The sequence below is a fragment of the Dromiciops gliroides genome, chromosome 4, assembly GCF_019393635.1.
Source record: "Dromiciops gliroides isolate mDroGli1 chromosome 4, mDroGli1.pri, whole genome shotgun sequence".
NCBI classification, from domain to species: Eukaryota; Metazoa; Chordata; class Mammalia; order Microbiotheria; family Microbiotheriidae; genus Dromiciops; species Dromiciops gliroides.
This window is the reverse complement of record NC_057864.1, coordinates 78,472,323-78,496,408: the sequence shown is the minus strand read 5'-3', so window position 1 is coordinate 78,496,408 and position 24,086 is coordinate 78,472,323. Positions and strand designations below refer to the sequence as shown.

Below are 24,086 nucleotides of genomic sequence, written 5' to 3'. Positions count from 1 at the left end.
AGCGACTGTGGATCCCAACTGATAATGGAATGCTGCTTTAAAATGACAGTATTTGTAGAGGTAAAGGGGAGGTTCTAAAGCTTTTAACAAGGAGAAAAAAACCAAGTCATGGTAAATACTTAGGGCAACTAGGTGAGATAATGGATAGAACACTAAGTCTGGAGTCAGAAAGACCTGAGTTCAAATGTGGCTGGATGATACTGGTGACTTCACCTCTCTTCGCCTCGGTTGCCTCATCTGTAAATTGGGGGTGATAATAGCATCTACCTCCCAGGGCTATTGTGAAGATCAAATGCATTAATAGTTGTAAAATAAGCCCAGTGCCTGGTCCATAGTAGGTGCTATGTAAATTATTATTATTATTTTACTTGACTTTTAAAACCATAATCATTTCAGTAACCTATTGTGCAGACATGTCAAATATGCTATTGGCAGGTGGCATATGGTCCACAGCACACCCAGTGCAGCCTGAACCAGATAAATTGGGAAATATTTTACAAAATAAATAAAATACAATAAAACTTAGTGTTACTTTGTGTTTTTTCCAGCCCAATATGTGGTCTGTGGGGATCCTTATGTGTGTTTTAGTGGCTTCTGTTTCTGTTTGAATTTGACCCCATTGCTATAGTGAGTAAAGAGCTGGCCAGTAAAACAAGTCTGACCTCTGACATCTTCTGGCTGTGTGTTCCTGGGCAACTCATTTAACTTCTTGCTACTCTGGGCAACTCTCTTAAGATTGTAAGTTGTGGGGGCAGCTAGGTGGCATAGTGGATAGAGCACTGGCCCTGGAGTCAGGAGGACCTGAGTTCAAATCCAACCTCAGACACTTAACACATACTAGCTGTGTGACCCTGGGCAAGTCACTTAACCCCAATTGCCTCACCAAAAAACAAAAAAAAACCCTCTAAGTTGTGGAGAATGTCCTAATTCATTTTGGGAGAGGGAGTTTCCTCACTTGGGAATTCCTTTTCCTATTATTTCTTTTAGTTGTTGGCAAAATGATTCCATGCCAGATGGTACAAACAGTTTAGAGGCCAGTTGGCAATGGCCAAAGTTTGATGGCTCCAGGATTGTGTGACTGGGCCCCAACATCAGGAAAGTGGTCCTGGGAATGCAACTCAAGCAATAGGTACAATGCTTTTATAAACAGAAATATTTGATTGTGATGGAATATTGCTGTGCTGTAAGAAATGATGAGCAGGGTGATTTTAGAAAAACTTGGAAAGATTTACATGAAATAATGAAAAGTGAAACTAGCAGAACCAAGAGAATGTTGTATATAGTAACAACAATATTGTTCAAAGAGCAACTGTGAATGGATAAGCTACTATGAGTAATATGAATATTCAAATTAACTACAAAGGACCTTCGAAGGAAGATTCTATCACCTCCAGAGAAAGAATGAATACATGAAAGTATGTATGGTACTTGACACACATCTGTGTCAAATATTGGCTTTCTCTAGTGCAGAGTTGGGAGGGAGGGAGGGAGGGAGACAGGAAAACACAGCAAATAAATAAATAGAAATATTTTTGTGTTTTCTGTTCCCTTCCCTACAACTCTAAATACAATACTCTTTAATGGGTGCCTATGCCAGGTGGGCTGGGTTTCTGAAGGTTAATTGGGAGAATAAGTTGTTAAAAGTATTGACATGTTTGGAAGAACTTTAAAAGGGATTGATATTGTCTGAGTTGTATTTATTGAAACCCAGGAAAATCAGGAAACTGAGGAGTAATCTATATAAACAGAATCATTCAGCCTATAATACAAACAAGAGATTACAGGTATGACCAGGTTTGCAATCAAATAGAAACTAGTCCCTTCATTGAGGCTTATGATATCACAGAATCTGTGACAAGTTCGCCTGCCATTGTTTGTACTTGAGAAGACCAAATCTAGAACCAGTGGAGGCAGAGATGCACTGTAAGGGTCTGTGATTTCTGTTCAGGGACCTCCCTTCATCAATAGCAGCTCAAGACCAGACTCTGACCTATTAGATGTGCTCTAGGGAGTTGCCTGAGACAATAGAGGTTAAGTGGGTGTGCCCAGGGTCATAAAAGTAATAGCAAAGTTGGGATTCAAACCCAGGTTTGCTTATGATGCCAACGCCTGTAGTCCATCTACTATACCACATGAAGTCCTATGGAAGTGATACAGCAACATTCATTTTTACAAAATTTTGAGGTCCAGATTTTTCTCCCTCACCTCCCCACTTCCTATAATGATAAACAAATTGATATAGGTTATGTATGCACAATTATGTAAAGGTATTTCCATATTAGTCATGTTGTAGAAGAAGAAACAGACCAAAAGGAAAAAAATAAAGTTTAAATAGTATGCTTCAATCTGTATTCAGAGTCCATCAGTTCTTTCTCTGTATGTGGATAGCATTTTCCATCATGAGTCCTTTGCTGTTGTTTTAGATCATTATATTACTGAGAAAAGCTAAGTCATTCATAGTTGATCATCACACAATGATGCTGTTACTGTGTTCAGTGTTCTCCTGGTTCTGCTCATTTTACTTTGCATCAGTTCATATAAGTCTTTCCAGGTTTTTCTGAAATCCACCTGCTCATCATTTCTTATTGCACAATAATATTCCATTACATTCATAGACCACAGCTTGTTCATCCACACCCCAATTGATGGGCTTCTCCTCAATTTCCAATTTTTTTTTTAACCACCACTAAAAGAGCTGCTATAAATATTTTTATGCATGGAGGTCCTTTTCCCTTTTAAAAAATTATCTAAGTCATATTGCTGGATCAAAGGGTATACACAATTTGGTTGCCCTTTGGGCATAGTTCCAAATTGTTCTCCAGAATGGTTGGATAATGAGCTAATCTTTTTAAAAATATATTTTGTTCACTATATTTCAATATAATTGGCTCCCTTTGCAATCTTATGTATTTTATTTGTTTTTGCATTTAAAAGCATTATTCTGAGGAGTCCTTAGGCCTTACCAGAATGCTCAACCAAAAGGTTAAGAAACCCTGATACAGGGGCAGCTAGGTGGAACAGTGGCTAGAGCACCGGCCCTGGAGTCAGGAGGACTAGAGTTCAAATCCGACCTCAGACACTTAACACTTAGTAGCTGTGCGACCCTGGGCAAGTCACTTAACCCCAGTTGCCTCACTAAAAAAAAAAAAAAAAAAAAAAAGAAAGAAAGAAAAGAAAAAGAAACCCTGACACATGGGATAGGTTGATAATTATAATTACTAATATTTATGTAGTTCTCACAATTTAAATTAAATAGTTAAGTACCTACTGTGTGCAAGGCATACAGTATTAGGGAAACGAAAGAAAAAAGGCATCATAAGATCTTAGATTTGGGTAGTAAAGGACTTAAAAGTCCATCTAGACCAAACTCCTCATTTTGTAAATGAGGAAACTCAAGGACAGTTTTATAAGTGAGGAAACTGAGTTGTTCAGGGTCACATAGGTAGTTTTTCAGAGACAGGATTTGAACATAGATCTTCCTAACTCCAAGTGCCTTCCATACTAAGCCATCCTGCCAGAAACAGCCCATTCCCCCCAAAGAACTTACATTCTTGGGCCATGAGGAAAGATACAGCATGTACACAGAGAGGTACATGCAAAGTGAATGCAAATGGAAGTTCTCAAGATTTGTTTGTCTCAAGGCCACTTTAGCTATGGGCTCCCAAACCAGGCAGGGGCTGCTTAGGCAGTAACTATCCCTATGGGACATGATTGTATAATGAAACAGTCAAAATATCCAGGAGAAATAAAGAGTCAAACAGTAAAGAAAATGAGATTATGTAATAATAATGGCAAGTTATATCCCAGTGACCTTAGTGAAAACAAACTCCATTCTGTTTGGGAGCAGTCAGCTTAACTTGTTATTTGACTGGCTTTCCAAAGGCATTATTGTACATATTATGAAACAAATTACAGTACAAGGAAGTCTTAGCACCTTGTTCAGCCTCATAAAATAGCCCCTATAATTTAATTTAGCAGAGTTTCACAATTACATATTATTTTGCCCCCCAATAACCCTAAAAGTTGGTTAATGTTTTTCTCCTACAAGTAATGAAAATGGGACCACTCAAAGGTCAAAACTTTGGATTCCTTTCTCTCTGGGGTCACAGCACAGAGCATATTGGGGGCAGAGCTAAGATTAGAACCTTCAGCTTCTAACCAGCTGCATTAGGGGTGATGTCATAGCCAAAGAGTCCAGCAGCACTTTGTTTTGGAGATTTGAGGGAAGCCAATATAATGTGGAGTGATTAGCCTTGTTTTAAAACATCCTGGAGATGTTGGATACCTAGTAAGATAAAAAGGATATCCAGGAATGAGAAAATATACAAATCTGTCATGTTCCCCAGACTTTGGATAACTCTTATCTCCATCCCCAAATACTTCCCACATTTTCAGACTGACTAGAAGAAGGGGGGGGCGGGGTTGATAAACAATTTTCCAAGCAATTTTTCCCATCTATTTTATAAAGCAATGGTATGAAAAAAAAATTCTTGACCTGACCTTTGAGCCTGATCTTGTTATGTTCTAAGGGTTAGACTTTGAGGGAATAGAAGTTTAAAATCAAATAATGTATTTGATCAAATCAAATAATCAAAATAAATCAATAAATCAAATAAAAGTATTAAGAACAAGAGCCGAATACCATCTCCTTTCCTGAAGACAGTGCCACATCTTTGTTTGGTATAATAATTAAGATTTATCTAGGGCTTTAAAGTTTATAAAGGACTTTACATACACTGTCTTATTTGAGGCTCAGGCAAGCCTGTAAGGTAGATACTACAAGTACCACCATTTTGCAGATGGCAAAACAAGGAAAGATTTAGTATCTTGCCTATGGTCACATAGTTTGTAAATATGAGAGGTGACATTTGAACCTAGATCTTCCTGACTCCAGGTTCAGTACTCTATCCACTACATCATAGTGCCTCCATTTATTTTAATGCATCAAGGATCCAGGCTTTCATCCATATGGCTGCTCAGTTGAATGGCAAAGATCACAACTACCTACATATCTTCTTAGAGTTGCTGTAAGGAAAGCACTCTCTCTCTTTCTCTCTCTCTCTCTCTCTCTCTCTCTCTCTCTCTCTCTCTCTCTCTCTCTCTCTCATCTCTCTCTCTCTCTCATCTCTCATCTCTCATCTCTCATCTCTCATCTCTCATCATCTCTCTCAATCTCTCTCTCAATCTCTCTCTCTCTCTCTCTCTCTCTCTCTCTCTCTCTCTCTCTCTCTCTCTCTCTATCTATCTCTCCCCTCTCTCTCTCTTTTTCTCTCTCTCCTCTTCTCCCTTCTCCCCTGTCCTGTTAGTTAGGGTGCCTTGGGCAGCTAGGCATGCAATTCATTGCTTGGATTTTACTCCAATGTGGTTGAATCTGTCTGTCATTTTGTGCTTGCACAGCTTTGGGAATCTAGGGTTCCCCTCAATGACTTGGTGAGGCATCAGAAGGTAACTTGGTGGAAGTTCTTTATTAGACAGATTATAATATGCCTTATTCTTAAATACAAGTGGTTGCTGGCATTAAAGTAAGGCCAAACAGATCTCATATCTTGCTTTAGGGAGGATGAGTGCATCATTTTGTGTGTGTGTGTGTGTGTGTGTGTGTGTGTGTGTGTAAGATGGCTATTAAAGGGGATTTTTGTAGCTTTAGCTGAGATTACTCTGAAGAGTGATGTAAGCCCCAATGGAAGGGAAATATCCATCTGTGTTGAACTTACTTATGTTTTCAGAGTCTGGATGTTAACTTCTGTCATCTTCATGTTGCTTTGTCTTGGATTAGCTTCCTAATAGAATTACTCAAATTTGGTATGTTCTCATTGTTTTGGGGAGAGAAAAGAGATGAGGAGATTTGGTTTTAAAACACACTTCATTTTTCAGTGCTTGTGTTTCAGTCTTTTCAAACAAGCCAAGTGTGGGACTTGGCCCTGACTCATGCAAACAATGGAGGGGTGTGTGGGGGGAAGAGGATGGGAAAGAGGAGTAAATATGGAAAAGAATAAAGAAATTGAATTCTCACAGATCCTGTAAATTCGTTCCAACAAAAATTCATCAAGACTTGTGCAAAACCAAATGGCTTAGGTTGGTTATTTTCTTTCATCCAGAAATGAAAGGGACCTTGGGGCCCATCTGGTCCAATCCTTTCATTGTAGATATGAGGGAACAGGGGAATAGAAAGGTTTAATGACTTGTCCAAAGTCACGATAAGAAGCAGAGCCAATATTCAAATCCAGGCTTTCGGATTGATTCCAAAGTCAGTGCTCTCTTCATCATGGGATATATCCAATGGACCACCTTTTTGAATCTATCATGAAAGGATCCTTAGATTTATTCATTGTAATGTCTTATTTATTTGGTTTCAATCCAGGTGATATATATTGGGTACCTGTTACATACCCGGTGTGGCCCTGGAGTCAGGAGGACCTGAATTCAAATCCAGCCCAAGATACTTACTAGCCATGTGTGACTCTGAGCAAGTCATTTAACCCTGTTTGCCTCAGTATCCTCATCTGTAAAATGAACTGGAGAAGGAAATGGCAAACCACTCCAGTATCTTTATCAAGAAAACTCCCCGGGGCAGCTAGGTGGTGCAGTGGATAGAGCACTGGTCCTGGAGTCAGGAGGACCTGAGTTCAAAGCTGGCCTCAGACACTTAACCTTACTAGCTGTGTGACCCTGGGCAAGTCACTTAACCTCAATTGCCTCACTAAAAAAAAAAAAAAATTAAAAAAAAAAAAAAAGAAAACTCCCCAAATTGAAAAGTGGGACCTACTAATTGACTAAACATCAACCCATATAATTGGTACTGTATTCTTGAAATGCATGTAAACATGAACATCAGAGACATTATAATCCTGGTGGTGTTGGATCAGGTATGGGGACTGAGGAGAAGCTTCCTTGAGAGGAGTAGTACAGGACAGGCCCTACAGAAAATGTTGCAGTAAGCTGTCTCTTCTTTTTGGTCTTCCCATAGTCTGGGTCATGCCCCCTCCTCCTGCTTCCTGTCTTTCCCTGAACACCTGTCTCAAGCACCTCATTACTAAACGTCCTCCCGCACACCAAGGCCTTTGTTTAGGGCACTCTGTGGCTGAGTACCCTACTATTCAAGACTTCCTGTTTTTAGTCTTGATTTTTAAGGCCCCTTACCATCCTCTTTGAGCTGGGTGGGGGAGCTATTGTGCCAATTGATGGAAGCTATGACAAAAGTCCAGAAGTTTTGCTTTTTTCAAAGTGAGATTTTTGCTTTCCACTGAGGAATCTTCTGGTTCAACATAAGTTACATAGAGGAGAGAGAGAGAAGATTAGGAGGCTATCTTTGTCTTTTTCTTCTTTCTGTGGGGACTGGGTCAGAATATTTGATTCCTTCATGTTAATCTGCCCTTTGGACTGCTGGAGGGAAGTTGGGGAATTTGGGTGAAAAGCTTTGTTTGGTGGGCAAATGGTCTCCTAGTTTGGATAACTCCATTTTACAGTATTTCAAACACTTCCTAAGTATGCTGGCATCATGGATAGGGAGTATACCCAGGCATTATACTGGGTGCTTGTTACCTCATTGACTTGGACCTTTGTTCTCACATTGTGATATATGTTCTATATCTGTTGCCCAGTTGATACCACATTAGTGGCCAGTGAATAATGATTGATGATTGATTCACAATAGTTCATACACCAGAATTTTCATTTGAAAAGGGACCACTGGGAGAGGCTTTATATGGCCAGATGGAAGCTCTACTTTGGGGCTGCTATAAGTGCAGAAGATTATCTTAATTCCTTGGAGGTGGGGCTCATGGAAGGGTAGTTAGGCTATGAGAGCATTACAACTTTTCCAGGAGACATCATCAATGTACCTTCAAAAGATCCAGGTCAATGGGGGCAATTAGGTGGCTCAGTGAATAAAGCACTGGCCCTGGATTCAGGAGGACCTGAGTTCAAATCCAGCATCATAAACTTGACACTTTACTAGCTGTATGACCCTGGGCAAGTCACTTAACTCTCATTGCCCTGCTCCCCCCACCCCCCAAAAAAAGATCCAGGTCAGGACAATGGATGGATACATCCCCTATAAATAGATAGTCAACCTCTAACATTGGATGATCAGTTAGTAAGCATTCATCAAATTCCTTCTATGTTCTAAGCTGCCCTCTAGGAACTTACAATCAAATTGAGGAAACAACAACACACAAAAGGAACCAAGCTGAAAAGCATGGGGGGGAGGGGGAGGCCAGAAAAGAGGACAAGATGGAGAAGTCCAGTGAATTCCCAAAACAATGTAGCTAATGGGAAATGGGGAGAAGATTGTGCTGAGCCCCTTTGTTAAATAGAGCCCCTGGAGGAAAGCATGATGATGGTTATACTGAACCTGATTTGATGATTAATGTGTTGGATGATTTCGGAAAATAAAGTTTAGGAAGAGATGACTCAATTATTTGCCCTAATTACATAATTCATGTAGGTGGCCCTGTTTGTTTTCAGAGATTGTTTTATTCATCTTAGTTGATTATAGTGTCAGAACCTAGGATAATATGGGTCTGTGATGTAACAGAACCATCTTCAAATTGTAGTCTCTCTGTTTATTTCTTGATCTGAAATTTTAATGTTACCACCAGGCTACTTACAACCTCAAATATTCAAATTGATCTGTTATCTCCGGGTGTAGATGTTCCCTCCACCTATGCACTTTGCAACCCATCCCTGCCCAGCCATCCTGTGTAACTCATAAGTTTGCCACCAAACATTCTGAGACATTCCCATAAGAACACCAGTGGAAAACATGGGCAGTCAATCCCTTGATCTGGCCATGTGATCAGTCTGTCTTTTTAAGATCATATATTTATGTGATGAAATCCTTGCCCAAGTGTTTTACAGTTCCTTATTTGTAATATAACAGCCTTCTCATACTTACCAGGAGTCTCTCTCTTGCCCTCTGAATGATACCTTGTCTTCAATTTTTCAAAGATTGTAATGTTCCATGACTCAAAGCCCGACAATAACATCAGTAGAATATTGATACTGAAAGGTGGGCCTTTGTTTCTGGAAGATGTCTGGGATGTGTGTCAGGAGGCTTAGAAAGTCATTGTATCTAATCCAAGTATTTTGATAGTGCAGAAATGACTGACTTAACACAAAGAATAGATTTACTTAGCTTACAAAGTTACAGTTGTTGAATACAGAGCAAGGATGTATGTTGACAGTTTGAGGTTGGTTAAATGGATCACCAAGAATTTTTCTGGGTTCCCATTTTCTTTTTTTTTTCTTTTTCCTTTCTTTTTTTTTTTCTCGGGGCAGTGAAGGTTAAGTGGCTTGCCCAGGGTCATACAGCTAGTAAGTATCAAGTGTCTGAGGTCACATTTGAACTTGGGTCCTCCTGAATCCAGGGCCGGTGCTTTATCCACTGCACCAGCTAGCTGCCACTGGGTTCCCATTTTCTTCATGGGAACCAGGCTGGGGAGGTGGTGAAGAAATTGTACACCCCATACTGGGAGTTTTATAGATGTGTGCAAGTTATGGGGTGGAGGACAACCAGGTAACATGTCACAAGTGCAAAGCTTTCTATTATGCATGAAACAGAAACCTTTCTGTTCTGTCTAGTTGTCCAGCCTCCAGTGGCTTGCAATCCTATCTCTTCTATAGGCTAGGGAGCTCTCCCTTGCCACTTTATTTGCTCCTTCTGACCTGCTCCTTCCCCTGTAATGTTTATAGGTCTGGCTCTTGCCTACCACATAGTCATTCAATGAGCTTTGCAATTTCCCAAAGGTAGTTCAGCCCACTGTCCTCTTCCTGTTTAATTTCTAGGGCCAGCTCACTCCATTTGTAGTGCTTCTTCAAGATGCATATACTGAGTCCTGTAGGTTGTCCATCTAAATTTCAGGTCATCATCTCTGCCATAGGACAACATACAAACTACCTAAGACAATGGAATTTTCTCCAAAGACTCCTTCTAGTAGACCCTGAGGACAAGTACCATCTCTGCTTAAATGCAATACCTCCTCACCACTTGATATGTTACTCTCCACAAAGAGATATTTGTTGTTAAAACTAAGTTCCAATCCTGCCTACTCCAGTAGGCCTTTCTCAGTCCCTATAATCCCATCCAATGTTTCCCCAGCTCAAAGTACCATCCGTTCTTCTTTGTATACAGCATGTCCCAAAAGTGTTAGTGCAGCGCTATCATAGCTCAAAACTAAGACTTTTGGGACACCTTAATTATCTTATACTTATCTAGTGTTTACATGTCATCTCTCTAAGATCCTTGAGGACACGGACTATGTTTTTGACTTTCAATCAATCAATAAATTAATGAATATATATTCTTAGTCATTAGTGCAGTGCCTGGAATATTCTAAGTATTTAATAAGTGTTGGTTGGCTTGACTTGACCTGCTTTGTAAATCTCATTAAAGTACCATATACATGTAAGCTCTTATTGTTACTTTGTATCTTGTATACAAAGTCAGTATCTAAGATCTCCCTGTTAGAATATAAGCTTCTTGAGGAAAGGAAGGAACTCTTTACTTTTTCTTTGTATCCCTGGTGTTTAGAAGGAAAGGAAATAAGCATTCATTAAGCACTTACTGTGTGCCAGGCTGTGGTGCTTTACAAATATTATCATTTAATCCTCACAACCCTGTGAGGTGGGTGCTATTATTATTATTATTTTTCCCATTTTACAGTTGAGGAAACTAAAACAGGCAGAGAGCTTAAGTGACTTGCCCAGGGCTCACATAGCTAGTGAGTGTTTGAGTATGAATTTGAGATTAGGTCTGCCTGAATTCAGGCTCAGTGCTCTATACATTGTGCCAACTGGTTGGCTCTGTACTAGTGCCTGATACTTTGATAAACGTTTAATAAATTAAAATCAGTTGACTGATTGAGTTGGAAAGAGGATGTGGGTTCAAATGTGGCTGTTCCATGTCAAGTCACTTTCCATTTCAGGTCCTCAGTGTCCTTTTTTTTTTTCTTTTTTTGGTGAGGTAATTGGGGTTAAGTGATTTGCCTAGGGTCACACAGCTAATAAGTGTTGTGTCTGAGGCCGGATTTGAACTCAGGTCCTCCTGACTTCAGGGCCGGTGCTCTATCCACAGCGCCACCTAGCTGCCCCCCCCTCAGTGTCCTTATAATTAAAATTAATGGGTTTAACTAAGAGGAGCATGATATCAGGGTCATGTCATTGACTTGCACTGAATTGGATTTAAGTGAGGCAGGAATATGCAAGGTCACCAACCTCACTCTCTCCTCCAGAGCCACCTGGGTCCAGTGGCAAGACATATATCAGGATGACTGGAGATGGACCCGGATGTTTAAGGCAATTGGGATTAAATGACATACCCAGGGTCATACAGCTAGTCTGAGGGAAGATTTGAACTCAATTCCTCTTGACTCCAGGGCCAGTGCTCTATCCACTGTGCCACCTAGATGCCTTCTGGTTTAATTAGATAATCTTAGATAAAGTCCTTGTCAAGTCTCAAGCCTGTGAGTGAGAGGGAATCCTGGGTGGTACTCACTCTGCATAGATTAGGTAAATTACAGTTATTATTTCCCATTCTCCCTTACTTAAACTGAGTTTATACCATTTAACTTTTTAACCAGACTCTTAATAGGCAAATTGGTGATGGTCTCCCTCTTAGGCTGGCTAATTTCTTCTTAGTCCTTCCTTGATAATTCCACAGTTATATAACAATTATAGCCTTAATTCAAGCTGGAACAATGATGTCTCTGAGGAAACAAAGGCTTCTGGGTCCCATTCTCTCTCTGCTTCTAGCCTGAAAGCACTGCTTTTTCTTACTAGGTCTGAAAACCCCAAATGGAGCTATTCCTTGCACTTAATGAAATCTCTCTGAACTAGTTTCTCCATTTCATCTTTTTCCTGTAAACCTTTCTATCTAGACTTAGCCAGGTCATGTAATCTGACAAACAATTCTATCTTGGTACAAGATATAGAACATCTGAAACTCATTACCTTATGATTACCCCATGCTTTAGGAAGAAAGAAAAGGAAGGAAATAAACATTTATTAAGACCTACTATGTGCTAGGCACTATACTAAATGTTTTACAAATATTATTTCATTTGATCCTCACAACAACTTGGGGGAAACCCATTTTACAGTTGAGGAAACTGAGGCAGACACAGGTTAAGTGACTTGCCCAAGGTCACCCAGCTAGTGTGTCTGAGGTCATATTTGAATTCAGGTCTTCCTGACTCCAGGGGGGAGCTAGGTGGCTCAGTGGATAGAGTTCTTGGCCTGAAGTGAGGAAGACTCATTTTTCTTAGTGAGATCATATAGTCCAACCCTCCTCATTTTACAGTTAAAGAAACTGAGACCCAAACAAGTTGTGGGGATCAGAGCAGGTTTGGAATCCAGGCCCTCCCGGTTCCACAGGGTTCTAGTGCCAGTATGCTTTCTTTCTGTGACTCCTTGCCTCCTTCTAAGGGTGAAAGCCTTTTTCATTCATGTATTGTAACCTGTTGTTGGGTTAATCATATCATGCACTTCTAACCTCCTACACATTGCTTGGTGAGGTGATGGTGCTATTCCAAGCAGTAATCCTGCTTTTGGACTCAACTATCACAAGGATGAAGAAAACAGCAGGCATGCAGAGATGCCCACCCGGTTTTAGTCAGGCATTTCTGACCAAGGCTCTGTGATGGATACAGGAAATCAAGTTCCTCATCAATGTTCTAGTCTCTCCAAAACAGAATAGCCTTTGATCCCAAATGTTTGCAAACATCTTCGAAGCCACATCAAACACCTGCCGGCTTCTCTGGGGATAGACAAAATAGTTTCCCGAACCTCAGAAGACACAAACACTAACAAAGCTTGGTGTTCGTTTCTCTGTTTCTGAGGTGAGATTCATTCTCGTTCTTGGGACTACTCCAGAAAGATGCTTATTCTTATTCTCTTTCAGGAGAATTACCCAAATGGTGTGAGAATGTTCCTGCCTCTGCACATTCTGAAAGCTAATAAAAAACACCAACCAATTAAATGATGATAAAGCCATTGAGTCTGTAAAAAAAAGTATTATGCAAATACTGACTAATAGCAATACTGCAAATCTGCAGAGCAAATAAAAGCTTGGGCCCAGCAAAATTATAGTAGCTTTTATTTGCATTTCTACGGAACCTATTATTAGTGGATCTTAATATGCTTTATAAGTAATCATTATTAACCCCTATCACAAATAGGAGAAGTAAATAGCATTATGTTCAGGGAATAAGCAAGAATCCCCTTTTCTCTCATAAATAGCCCGAGGTCTAATTGCCCATGTGCAAATTAAGAACTACTTATGTTGAGGATATTTATGGAGTAAGGACTCTCTTTCACCAGGGGTTTTACAAGGCCCTGGAGCTGACTCATGAACTCAAGTCCAATGTTTCTTCTTGTTTTATCTGGTAGCCTGGAGAGTAGTTCAATCTCTCTCTCTCTCTCTCTCTCTCTCTCTCTCTCTCTCTCTCTCTTTAGAACACTGAGTTTGTTTCAGGAACCCTACAAGCTTAATATCCCCAACAGGATCTCACTGACATGCTACATTCCATCCCTTTGTCCCCTGACTGCTGTGTATAATTTGAAAACAAAAGGCCTGTTGGCATAGCAAGCTTTGGGATGAGCCTCCTCAAAGACTAGGCTGATGAAATCAAGTTCTCATGAAAGTAACTTTTAAAAAAATTTCTTTTGCAAAGAATTTCAAGGCAGCAACAACCTCAACCATTCCCTCATGCACGGGTCTCATTAGTTTCTAAGCTCACTGCCCAGGGAGGGGGCCTTGTTTACTTGTTTGCACATCCAAGAGCTTGAGCTGAGAAAATAATAGCTCCATTTACAGATCATTTTGAAATTTGCAAAACATTTCCTATGTATGCTTGTTCTTGTGTGTGCCTTATGATAATCACCATGAGGTAGGTGCTTTGGGGATTGCTATCCCCATTTCATAGATGAGGGAACTGAAGTGCAGAGAAGGAAGGTGGTTTGTGGGAGTTCACACAACTAGTTAATGACAAACTTAGAGCTTTCAGGCTTCCTGTCTCTCAGTTCAATGCTTAACATTTTTATAGTGTCTGTCAGGCTTTGAAATGTGAAGGAATAGGAGGTATCATTGGATTGAAATAATTTAAAAAGTAAATTTATAAAGTACTTCGTAATGTCCAAAGAGTGTTCACATACTTTATATAATTTAATTTTTGCAACATCTGTATAAAGTCATTAGCTTGATTTTTTAAAATCCCCATTTTATGGACTAGGAAACTGAACTTGAGAGGCTTAGTGACTTTGCCCTATGGGTAGCTAGGTGGTGCAGGGGAGAGAGCCCTGGTTTCAAAGTTGGGAGGACCTAAGTTCAAGTCTCACCTCAGACACTTACTAACTGTGTGACCCTGGGTAAATCACTTAACCCCAATTTCCTTAAACATCCAGGGCCATCTCCAGTGTTCCTGATAATATATCTTGCCACTGGACCTAGGTAGCTCTGGAGGAGAGAGTGAGGTTGGTAACCTTTCATAGCCCTGCCTCACTTAAATCCAATTCACCGCAAATCATGATACCTGTCAGGGTCCTCTTCGAGAAAGAAGGACAAACAACAACAACTTGCCCCAGGTCATCTAGCCAATAGAATGTAAACTTCCTGAGGGTAGGAGCAAAATCACTTTCTATCCCCTGTGACTAGCAATAGCCTGGTACACTGCAGGCATTTAATAAATGCTTGCTGATTGGTAATAAGTGGCTAAGGGGGAGAAACAAACTTGGGTCTTTTCTGACTCCAAATCCAATGCTTCCCCCTCCACCCACTAATTATAACCTCAACAACAGCAACTCATTTTTTATAGCCTTTGAATGCTAAAAGTAATACTATGAGTTAGTTAATAACTATTGCTAATATTTATATAATTCTCTATAATTCATCATTTCATTTGATCCTGAGAAAAATAGTATGAGGTGGGTTTTATTTTACAGATTGGTTAAGTGACTCACCCAAGGTCATAATGATGGTAGCTGTCAAAGTCATAATTCAAACTTGGGTCTTTTCACTGTAACCCACATTGATAAATGAATAAATAAAAAAATATTAAGCACTTGTTATGTACAAGTCATTGTGTTAAGTTCTAGGGATACAAATAGGGAAAAAAGTCTCTATGCATTCTAATGGGGAAGACATCACACTTGAGAGATTCTATAAAGTGCTATCCAAAGGCCTCATGTCCCTTGGCGTGCAATAGCAAAGCAGACAGAAATGGATCTTTTAAAGTATTTCCACAAATGAAACCACATCCAGTTCTTATGTTGAACCATTTGACATGCCATGGACTTTAGTGATGAGAACGTCCCTTTGCATGTCTTCAGCACTTGAAGAGGCAGTTAGTTGCAGGGCCCAGTGATCAAGGGGGATGGTGTTCACTGCTATTCCTGGGGTTTTGGGTGTACCTACCTGTAGATGGAAGTTGGTCAGTGATTTGTTGTTGGTCAAGTCAGAATATTAGGAAGCATTTATTAAGCACTGACTGTACCGTACCAGGCATCGATACCGGGGATACTAAGAAAGGTAAAAAAAAAAAGTCCTTTCCCTCAAACACCTAATCTAATGGGAGATAGTCAATAGGAGGTAGCTAGATGGCAAAGTGAATAGAGTGCTGGACTTGGGGTCCGGAGGACTCCACCTCAAATCCTGCCTCAGAGACTAGTTTGGTGGCCCTGGGTAAGTCATATAACCGCTTGGCCTCAGTTTCTTCATCTGTAATAAGGGATTAATGATAGCATTGTAACGATTGGAATGACACCACCTGCTGGAGACTTACTGTAGAAGAGTCCCTTCCATGAAGCGAAGGTCTTTGAGGGCAAGACCAGGAGTCTTTTCTTTGGCATTAGGAAGTGACGTTGGGTAGTGAGAGGAAGAAGGAAGAGACTAGCACTCGGTCTGGCATTCTTTCCTGGGGACGCTGGTGGAGAGCGGAGCTAGAAATGTGCTCTCCCCTTAATAGATAGGAATCTAGGCCTTTCTCTCTCTCTTTACCAAATTCTTATTCTCCTTAATAAATGCTTAAAAGTCTAATTCTTGCTAAAGCTTATAATTTATTGGCGACCACTCATTGGATATTTTAGACAGACTAGCTAGAATTTTAGCCCTTAACAGCATCTATTTCACAGGGTTGTTGTAAGGATTAAAAAAGACTATAATATGTATATACATAAAATATTATGTAATATGAATATTATACACACACATATATATATAATATATGAAGTGCTTTCTAAATCTTAAAGTAATGTATAAATGTTAGTTGTTAGATGCATAAGGTCTTATGTTAGGAATATTATCATTTTTATCTTACTCTTCCTAAACTAAAAGATGATAACTAATGGTTGAATTCCTTAACTATTTGTTCTCTCTAGGTGGCTAAAAATAGGTCAGCAGAAAAGCTTTGGTTAATGGAAATTGTTTTATATGTGTCTTCTTACCTAGATTATAAGGGGCAGCTAGGTGGCACAGTGGATAGAGTGCTAGGCCTAGAATCAGAAAGACTCATCTTCCTGAGTTCAAATCCAGCCACAGACATGTATGAGCTGTGTGACCCTGGGCAAGTCACTTAACCTTGTTTTGCCTCAGTCTTCTCATCTATAAAATGAGCTGGAGAAGGAAATGGCAAACCACTCCAGTATCTTTGCCAAGAAACCCCCACATGGGGTCAAGAAAAGTCAGACAAAACTTAAAGAAATGACCTAACACCTGAACCTAAATTATAAACTCCTTGAAGAGAAAGACCTCATGTCCCACAGTATTCAGCTCTGTTATAAGCCTATAATAAGCACTCAAAAAATTCTTGTTAATTGATTGTTGAATGATTTAAAGAGATATACAGTTTTACATTTGTACTCAGATCAACTTAGAAAATATCACTGGGCAGTTGCTTTTGGCTTTAAGCCTTTCCTAACTAGATCTAGGAAGAAACTTCAGGCCTTGCCTTGTATCCTTAGGTACCTCTGACAGGTTTCTTGGCAAGGAGGACAGGAAGGTTACTTTATAACTTTTTTAGTTGACCACGTGGTCTATGCCAGGAGGATTGGATGATGTCACAAGAATCGTAATATTTCTTTTTTTTTTTAATCTCCCCCTCCCTCTCCCAGGCAAAACCGAAGCTGCTATCAAAAACTTCAGCCCACATTATCGTCGCCAGTATTCTGTGGCCTTCTGCAGTGATGTCCGGAGTGAAGTCGAACAGCATAGAGATTTGAGATCCCAGTTCTTAAAAACCAAGGTAATCTAAGTCTTGGAGGAGAGTCCATAGAACACTAGGTCTGGGAACGGCAATTTGGCCTCCTTATTCATATATCTACATTTGCCACTGGGGAAACTCTCATGTCTTCCTGTATCTCTGAAATAGCCAATAACTTGAATAGCAGATAAAATAAGGATTTGTCCTAAAATTGTTTGGAGCCCAGGAAGACAGCGGCATAATCTGTCTGGAAGCCAAAGCATATAATTTCCTGCTGACAGAGTTGCCCATATAAAAAGAAAAACGGCACTCTTTCCATTTTCATTACATATATATATTTTTTTCATTTTGATAGTTTGAGATCTAGAAATTTGCATTGCTGTGTAGAGCGTTAGTAAAAATGTCAAGGTTTCAGTGCCTCAACACTATTAGGATTTTCATTTTGGTGATAGATTCCCCTGGGTTTCTGTTCCAATCCCTTGAATACAAATAGACTATATGCCCTTTCTCCCTTGTTCATTTATATTCATAACCCATGACCGTAAACGCTTATTGAGTCTTGTTTTGATGGAGAATTGCAGCTAGGCTGACATCCCTGGAGACTGATTGATGTCCCTATGGAGTTATAAAGTTCAGCTTCTGCCTTGGATGTGGGGGCTCCTTCCTCTGAAGGAGAATGAAGGGGCCTCTCCTTTGGCCCTTTCACAAGGCCAAAAAGGATATTGTTTAATTTGTAGCTAACAAATAATAGTTGGTAAAGTAATGAGAACCTTTCAACATTAAAATTAGGGAGGGGAAGAAGATTTTCTTCCCAAGAGATATTTAAAGGAGGGTTACATGCCAATTATTTAGAATGGTTTAGATAAAAATTCTACTTGGAGGTAAAGGGATAGATTGGATAACATGTGTTTTAGTGGAAAGAATGCTGGGTTTGGAGTCAGAGAACCTAGGTCTGATTCCCCATTCTGTTGCTTATCAACTGTGAGACCTTGTTTCAATCACTTAATTTCTTTGAGCCTCAGTTTCCTTGATTGTAAAATGAGGGAATTGGACTAGATAATTTCTGGGCCTGCTTTCAGCCTCAATCTATGATCTTGTGATGCAAAATTGACATAAAACTTCAAGGTAATATGTAAAAGACAGTAGAGGCATCATTTTCTGTAAGACTATGAATAAGAAAAATATTGAAGAGATAGTAATCCCCGGGTATCTGTAGACAAGGCACATTGTGTATAGTTAAACAAAGGGGAGTCAACTGGAAATCAGTCTGTTTGCTCAGTCAATGTGACTCCTTAATCTAATATAAGACAAAGAGAACAGGTAAATAATGAGTAATCAGAATTGAGGGGGGAGGGAGGAAGGGAGGGAGAGAAAGAAGGAAAGAGGGAAAGAGAGGAAGAGATGGGGGAAGGAGAGAAAAAGGGAGGGAGAGAGAGAGGGAGAGAAGGGGGAGGGAAGGAGGGAGGGAGAGAGAGAGAGAGAGAGAGAGGGAGAGAGAGAGAGAGAGAGAGAGAGAGAAGATGATTTTTCCTAAGATTCTTGTTAATGTTGAGTCCAGGCTTAATTTGAAAAGAGATGAGTCTTTGCTTCACAAGAGCTAATTATAACCTCCTAGTAATCAAAGAGATGCAAATTAAAACAACATTGAGGTACAACCTCACACACCCATTTAAGTTGGCAAAATACTGCTTGTGTACTTGTGAAGAAACAGTTATAAACATTCGTTGCTGTGGGAATTGCAAACATAAAATTCTTTTGGAAAGCTATCCATCAGCAGGAATTTATTAAGCACCTACTATGTGCAAAACATTTTGCTAGGTGCTGGGTATACAAAATACAAAGAATGAAACTGCGTACTGGCAGTTGAGGAATATGTTATAAAAGCTCAAAAAACAAAATCAAACCCCCAAACCATATCCTTTGATCCAGTAATTCCATTGTTCAGAATATGCCTTGGAAATGTTACAAAAAGTTAAAAAAAGGAACTATGTATTCATGACTTTTATAGCAACATTATTTATAATTGCAAAAAAAAATTGGAAACAATAGTGAATGGACAAATAAAGAACCCAGGTGGAGATTTAGAGAGAGTGACTCAAAAGCTATTGTGACAGTTTATGCACTGAAATTCTTTTATTTAAATGTAAAAAGCTGTAAAGTGTGTTTCCTTATCTGTATTGACTAATCAATAATAGGAAGCTTATGATAAATCAACAAAAACAACTAACTGTATTAATTCTTTTTAGCCACCTTTGGATGCAGAGACAGTCTTGTATGAAGGAGAGCTGTCCCATTTTGCCGATGACCTAAAGAAATGGAAAGACAGATACATTGTGGTTAAAAATGATTTTGCAGTGGAGAGCTATGAGAACAAAGAGGTAAAATTTTCTACCACCAGTTTTTGAAGTCTTCCTGGATGAGTTGGGATGCTCATTCCTTCCTGAGTCATTCAATGAAGTTTATCTTTCCCTATCATGTTAGTCCCAAAGGATCATTCTTGTCCTGTGCCCCAAAGATCAAGTAATTAAGGCTCTGTTGGGAAAGAGAAATTGAACTCTAAAATTCAGTTCTTTGCATTCAGATTTGTAAATGACAGGAGTGCTGAAGCCAGTTCCCTTCCCATGGAGATAGTCTTGAGGAAAACTGACTTCAGTGTTTTAGCTGTTTTGGCTGTTTATCCTGCCTTCCCAAAGAGGGTGATGACATCAGGGTGATATGACTTGCACCGAATTGGATTTAAGTGAGCCAGGGCTGTGCAAAGTCACCAACCTCACTCTCTCCTCCAGAGCCATCTGGGTCCAGTGGTAAGATATACATCAGGACCACCGGAATTGGCCCCAGATGTTTAAGGCAACTGGGGTTAAGTGACTTGCCCAGGGTCACATAGTAAGTGTCTGAGGTGAGATTTGAACTAAGATCCTCCAAACTTCAGGGCCAGTGCTCTATCTACTGTCACCTAGTGTCCAATAGATGGCTAGGCAATCCTGTAGGTATGGGAAGTAATTTCCACCTGCCTCCATTAGGTAATGTAGTGGCAAAGAGGAAAGTAAAGAGTATATGAAGGGAATGGTACTAGTGAGTGTACCCAGATCTGGGACACAATAGCCTCTCTGGTGCCAGGTCAACCTTAGGCTCTCTCACATGACTCCCCTGAGCCTCCCTTGGAATCTCTTCTCCAGCCCTGCCCTGTTCTTCTTTTCTGCCTTAGGGCTTCTGCTTCGGTATACTTTTTTTTTTTTTAGTGAGGCAATTGGGGTTAAGTGACTTGCACAAGGTCACACAGCTAGTAAGTGTTAACTGTCTGAGGCCGGATTTGAACTCAGGTACTCCTGACTCCAGGGCGAGTGCTCTATCCTTCTGTATACTCTTCAGCCTTGAATGCTAGGAGAGATGGAGGAGACAGTGTGAGAGTGGAAAAAAGGATTGGATTAGGAGTGAGGGGACCTGTTTTCAAATCTTGACTCTGTTATTTACTATTTGTTTGACCTTTCTTAGCGTCAGTTCCCTTATCTGTAAAGTGGAGGGGAATGTTCGCTTGGATCAGGGGTTCTTAACCTCTTTTTTTTCATGGACTCCTTTGGCAATCTCGGGTGAAGCCTATGGAACCTCTTTCAGAATCATGGTTTTAAATGCCTAAAATCAAATATATAGTTTTACAAAAGAAACCAACTGTATTAAAATATAGTTATCAAAATGTTTTTAAAAACAAATTCACAAGGGGCAGCTAGGTGGCGCAGTGGATAGAACACCAGCCTTGGATTCAAGAGGACCTGAGTTCAAATCCGGCCTCAGACACTTTACACTTACTAGCTGTGTGACCCTAGGCAAGTCACTTAACCCCAGTTGCCTCAGCAGCCCCCCACCAAAAAAAAAACCACTACAAAAAACAAATTCACAGATCCTAGGTTAATTAAGAACCCTTAGACTAGATGATCTTTAATGTCCTCTGTACCTTTGAAATCCTTTGATACAGTATATTTGTGTTTGAATTAAGTCAAGCTTCCTCAAAACTCAAAAGCTAACTCTTTTGTCTTTTCATTACTTCCTTTCTTCCCTTCCTTCCTTCTCTTCCCTTTCTCTCTCTCTCTACTTTCCCTATAGATTTTTGTACTTAGAATTTTCTTGCTTCCTCTATTTGTATATTTATAACATCTGTTCATGGTGAGAAGAAGTATACATTTTTCATTATTCCAGTTTTATGAATAAGGAAATGAAAGCACAGAGAAGGTAATGGCTTATTCCGATTCATACTAAGGTAAGATCAGATATACAACTCAAGTTTCAGTTCAGTACTGGTTAGGAAATATCTGCAAAGCAGACCAGACAAGTACCCATCATGCCAAGCCACTAGACATTGAGTGTTTAGGGCTAATAGGACAATGGGATTCTGCTCCTATAATCTTTATTCCCCAACCCTATTGGAGAATGGAAATAAAGCTCACAATCCAACCAGTAAATTCCCAAATGACTTCTGGTGTTGAGCTGTGCCTAGTCAAGACTCATTACACTAGACTCTGTCTCTGCCCATCTGTCCAAGTCATTTACGACTTGATTCAACACATGACTGACTCTCTGAAGCAAATTAACAGCAAGGGCATACTGCAAAACTCAGGCACCATCTGCTCCATACAGTTTAGGTTTTTTCTCAGGTTGGCCCCTACATTTAGCACTAGTTGGTTTCATGTTGATCTTGGCCTCAGTGTTTACAAACAACCATAAACCCCTTTTTTGATCTGCCCCTCCAAATGAAATTTGACTGGTGAGCTATTTTCTCCTGTTTGTTCATCGTCTTTAAATCAGGTTTGGGTGTGGTGATTACTAGGTGCAGTAATGACTACTGCTTTGACTGTGGGGGTGATGCTAAAAAAGCAAAGTTTATTTCAGAGTGTCCTGCACCTGCTTAAGTCCTTTACCGTTTCAGAACATGTTCTGAATAATATGTATATGATACTTTGTATTTCTGTTGTAATTTTCTCCGAATGTGCTTTGCACCGACACGTTGCCCGTTGTTGTTCAGGGGGTCCTACTTTTCAGTCTAGTCCAATAATCTAGGTGAGACTAACAATGACTCATGTCTATAAAGTGCTTTAGGATTTTTAAAGCAATTTAAATGCATTATCTGATTTGGTTCTCCCAACAATCCTACTAGGTAAGGTTTGTAGATATTATCTCCATTTTATAGATGAAGAAAATAAAGGGGGCCTAGAGAAGTTAAGTCTCTTGCCTAGAGTCACACAGCTAGGTGATGTCAACTAGGATTCAATCCTAGGTCTTCCTGGCTTCAAATGTATCCCTTGATTCACCACATTTTGCTGCCACTAGGTAGGAAGTAAGAAGGCAGCTAGGTGGAACAGTGAATAGAATTCAGGGCTTGGAGTTACAAAGACCTGAATTCAAATGTGGCCTTAGACACTTACTAGTTATGTGACCCTGAGCAGGCCACCAAACTTCTGCCTCAATTTCCTCAACTGAAAAATGAGGATAATTATAACATCTAAGTGCTGGGGTTGTTGTAAAGGTCACAAATGGATTATACTTGTAAAGCACTTTGTGAACCTTAAAGTACTGTACAAATGTCAGCTATTACTAATATATCATTTAAGCTAAAAGTGTTTTATTCTTCCTTGATTTTTCCCAAAACAAATTTTCTGCATCCTTGAATTCTATCACATTCAACCTTGTATCATTACTTATTTGTATACATTTTGTATCTGTCTTAGTACTCTGAGTATTCCTTGTTCTTATGGTTCATCTTTGTATCCCTAGCATCTTGCCGTTGTCTTGCATGGAGTGGGTGCTTAATAAAAATTGATCAGATTGAAGATATAGCTAGTTAGGGAAGAATTATATAACTTTATATCAGGAGATAGATGACCAAATGACTTCTATCGGTCATCTTGGACTGGATGGCCTATAGACTTCTTACACTCAACATATCCAAAACCAAACTCATTATCTCACCCCCCCTCAAACCTTCCCAGCTTCCTAATTTCCTATCATTGTAGACCAAAGATATAAAAAAAAACCCTTAGCAAAAATAAAGTTATAATGGAATTGGGAAATGTTAAGCAAAATTAACAAAAATATAATACAATATAGATAATGTTGTATGAGTTAAACATGATGGAATGATATGGTAAAAATAAAATTGTGGGGTGAGAAAGAGGAATGCATTGGGAGTAGGGGAAAGGGAAAGGGAAAATGGGGTAAATTACCTTACATAAAAGAGGTACATGAGCGTAATACTAATTTTCTAAGTCAATACACTGCAGCAGGGGTCTCTTTTTATTGGAGGTTGACACCAGTGCTGTGGGTGGTATAACTATCTTCCAGGTCATTCATTCTCAGAACCCAGATATCACAATCAACTCCTCACTTTTTCTCATCCACCCATAACCAACCTGTTACCAAGTCCTTTTGATCCTACCTTCGCAATATCTCTAATATATGCCTCTTCTTCTGTGACATTGTTATCAGGTTGGAACAGGTCTTCATCATCTCACATCTGGACTATGACATTAGCCTGCTGGTTAGTCTTCCTGCTTCAAGTAGTTCCCCAATCCAATCCATCTTTCATTCAACTGTCAAAGTAATCTTCCTACAATATAGATCTAATCATATCTATTCATTAAATTTCAGTGGCTCTCTATGACCTCCAGGGTCAAAAATAAACTCTTCTGTTAGGCTTTTATATCCCTTCATGAATTGTATCCTATCTCCCTATCTTCATCTTTCTAGTCTTATTATAACTTACCCCCATATGTTCTACCTTCCAGTGGCAGTGGCCTCCTTACTATTCCTCCAATGTGACACTCTACCTCCTGGCTTTGGACATTTTCACATGCTCTCTCCTCATACCTGAACTCTCTCTTTCTTAATCTCCATCTCTTAGCT

The 24,086-nt window shown here is 39.7% G+C and overlaps 1 protein-coding gene across 1 annotated transcript in view; it reads left to right on the top strand.

Moving 5' to 3' along the window:
* Positions 1-24,086, top strand: part of NIBAN1 (niban apoptosis regulator 1) — a 206,616-nt gene that overhangs the window by 66,824 nt on the left and 115,706 nt on the right. The window contains exons 2-3 of the mRNA XM_044005440.1: positions 17,104-17,234; positions 19,439-19,570. Of these exons, the coding sequence (XP_043861375.1) occupies positions 17,104-17,234; positions 19,439-19,570 (263 nt within the window). The remainder of the gene's footprint in view (positions 1-17,103; positions 17,235-19,438; positions 19,571-24,086) is intronic.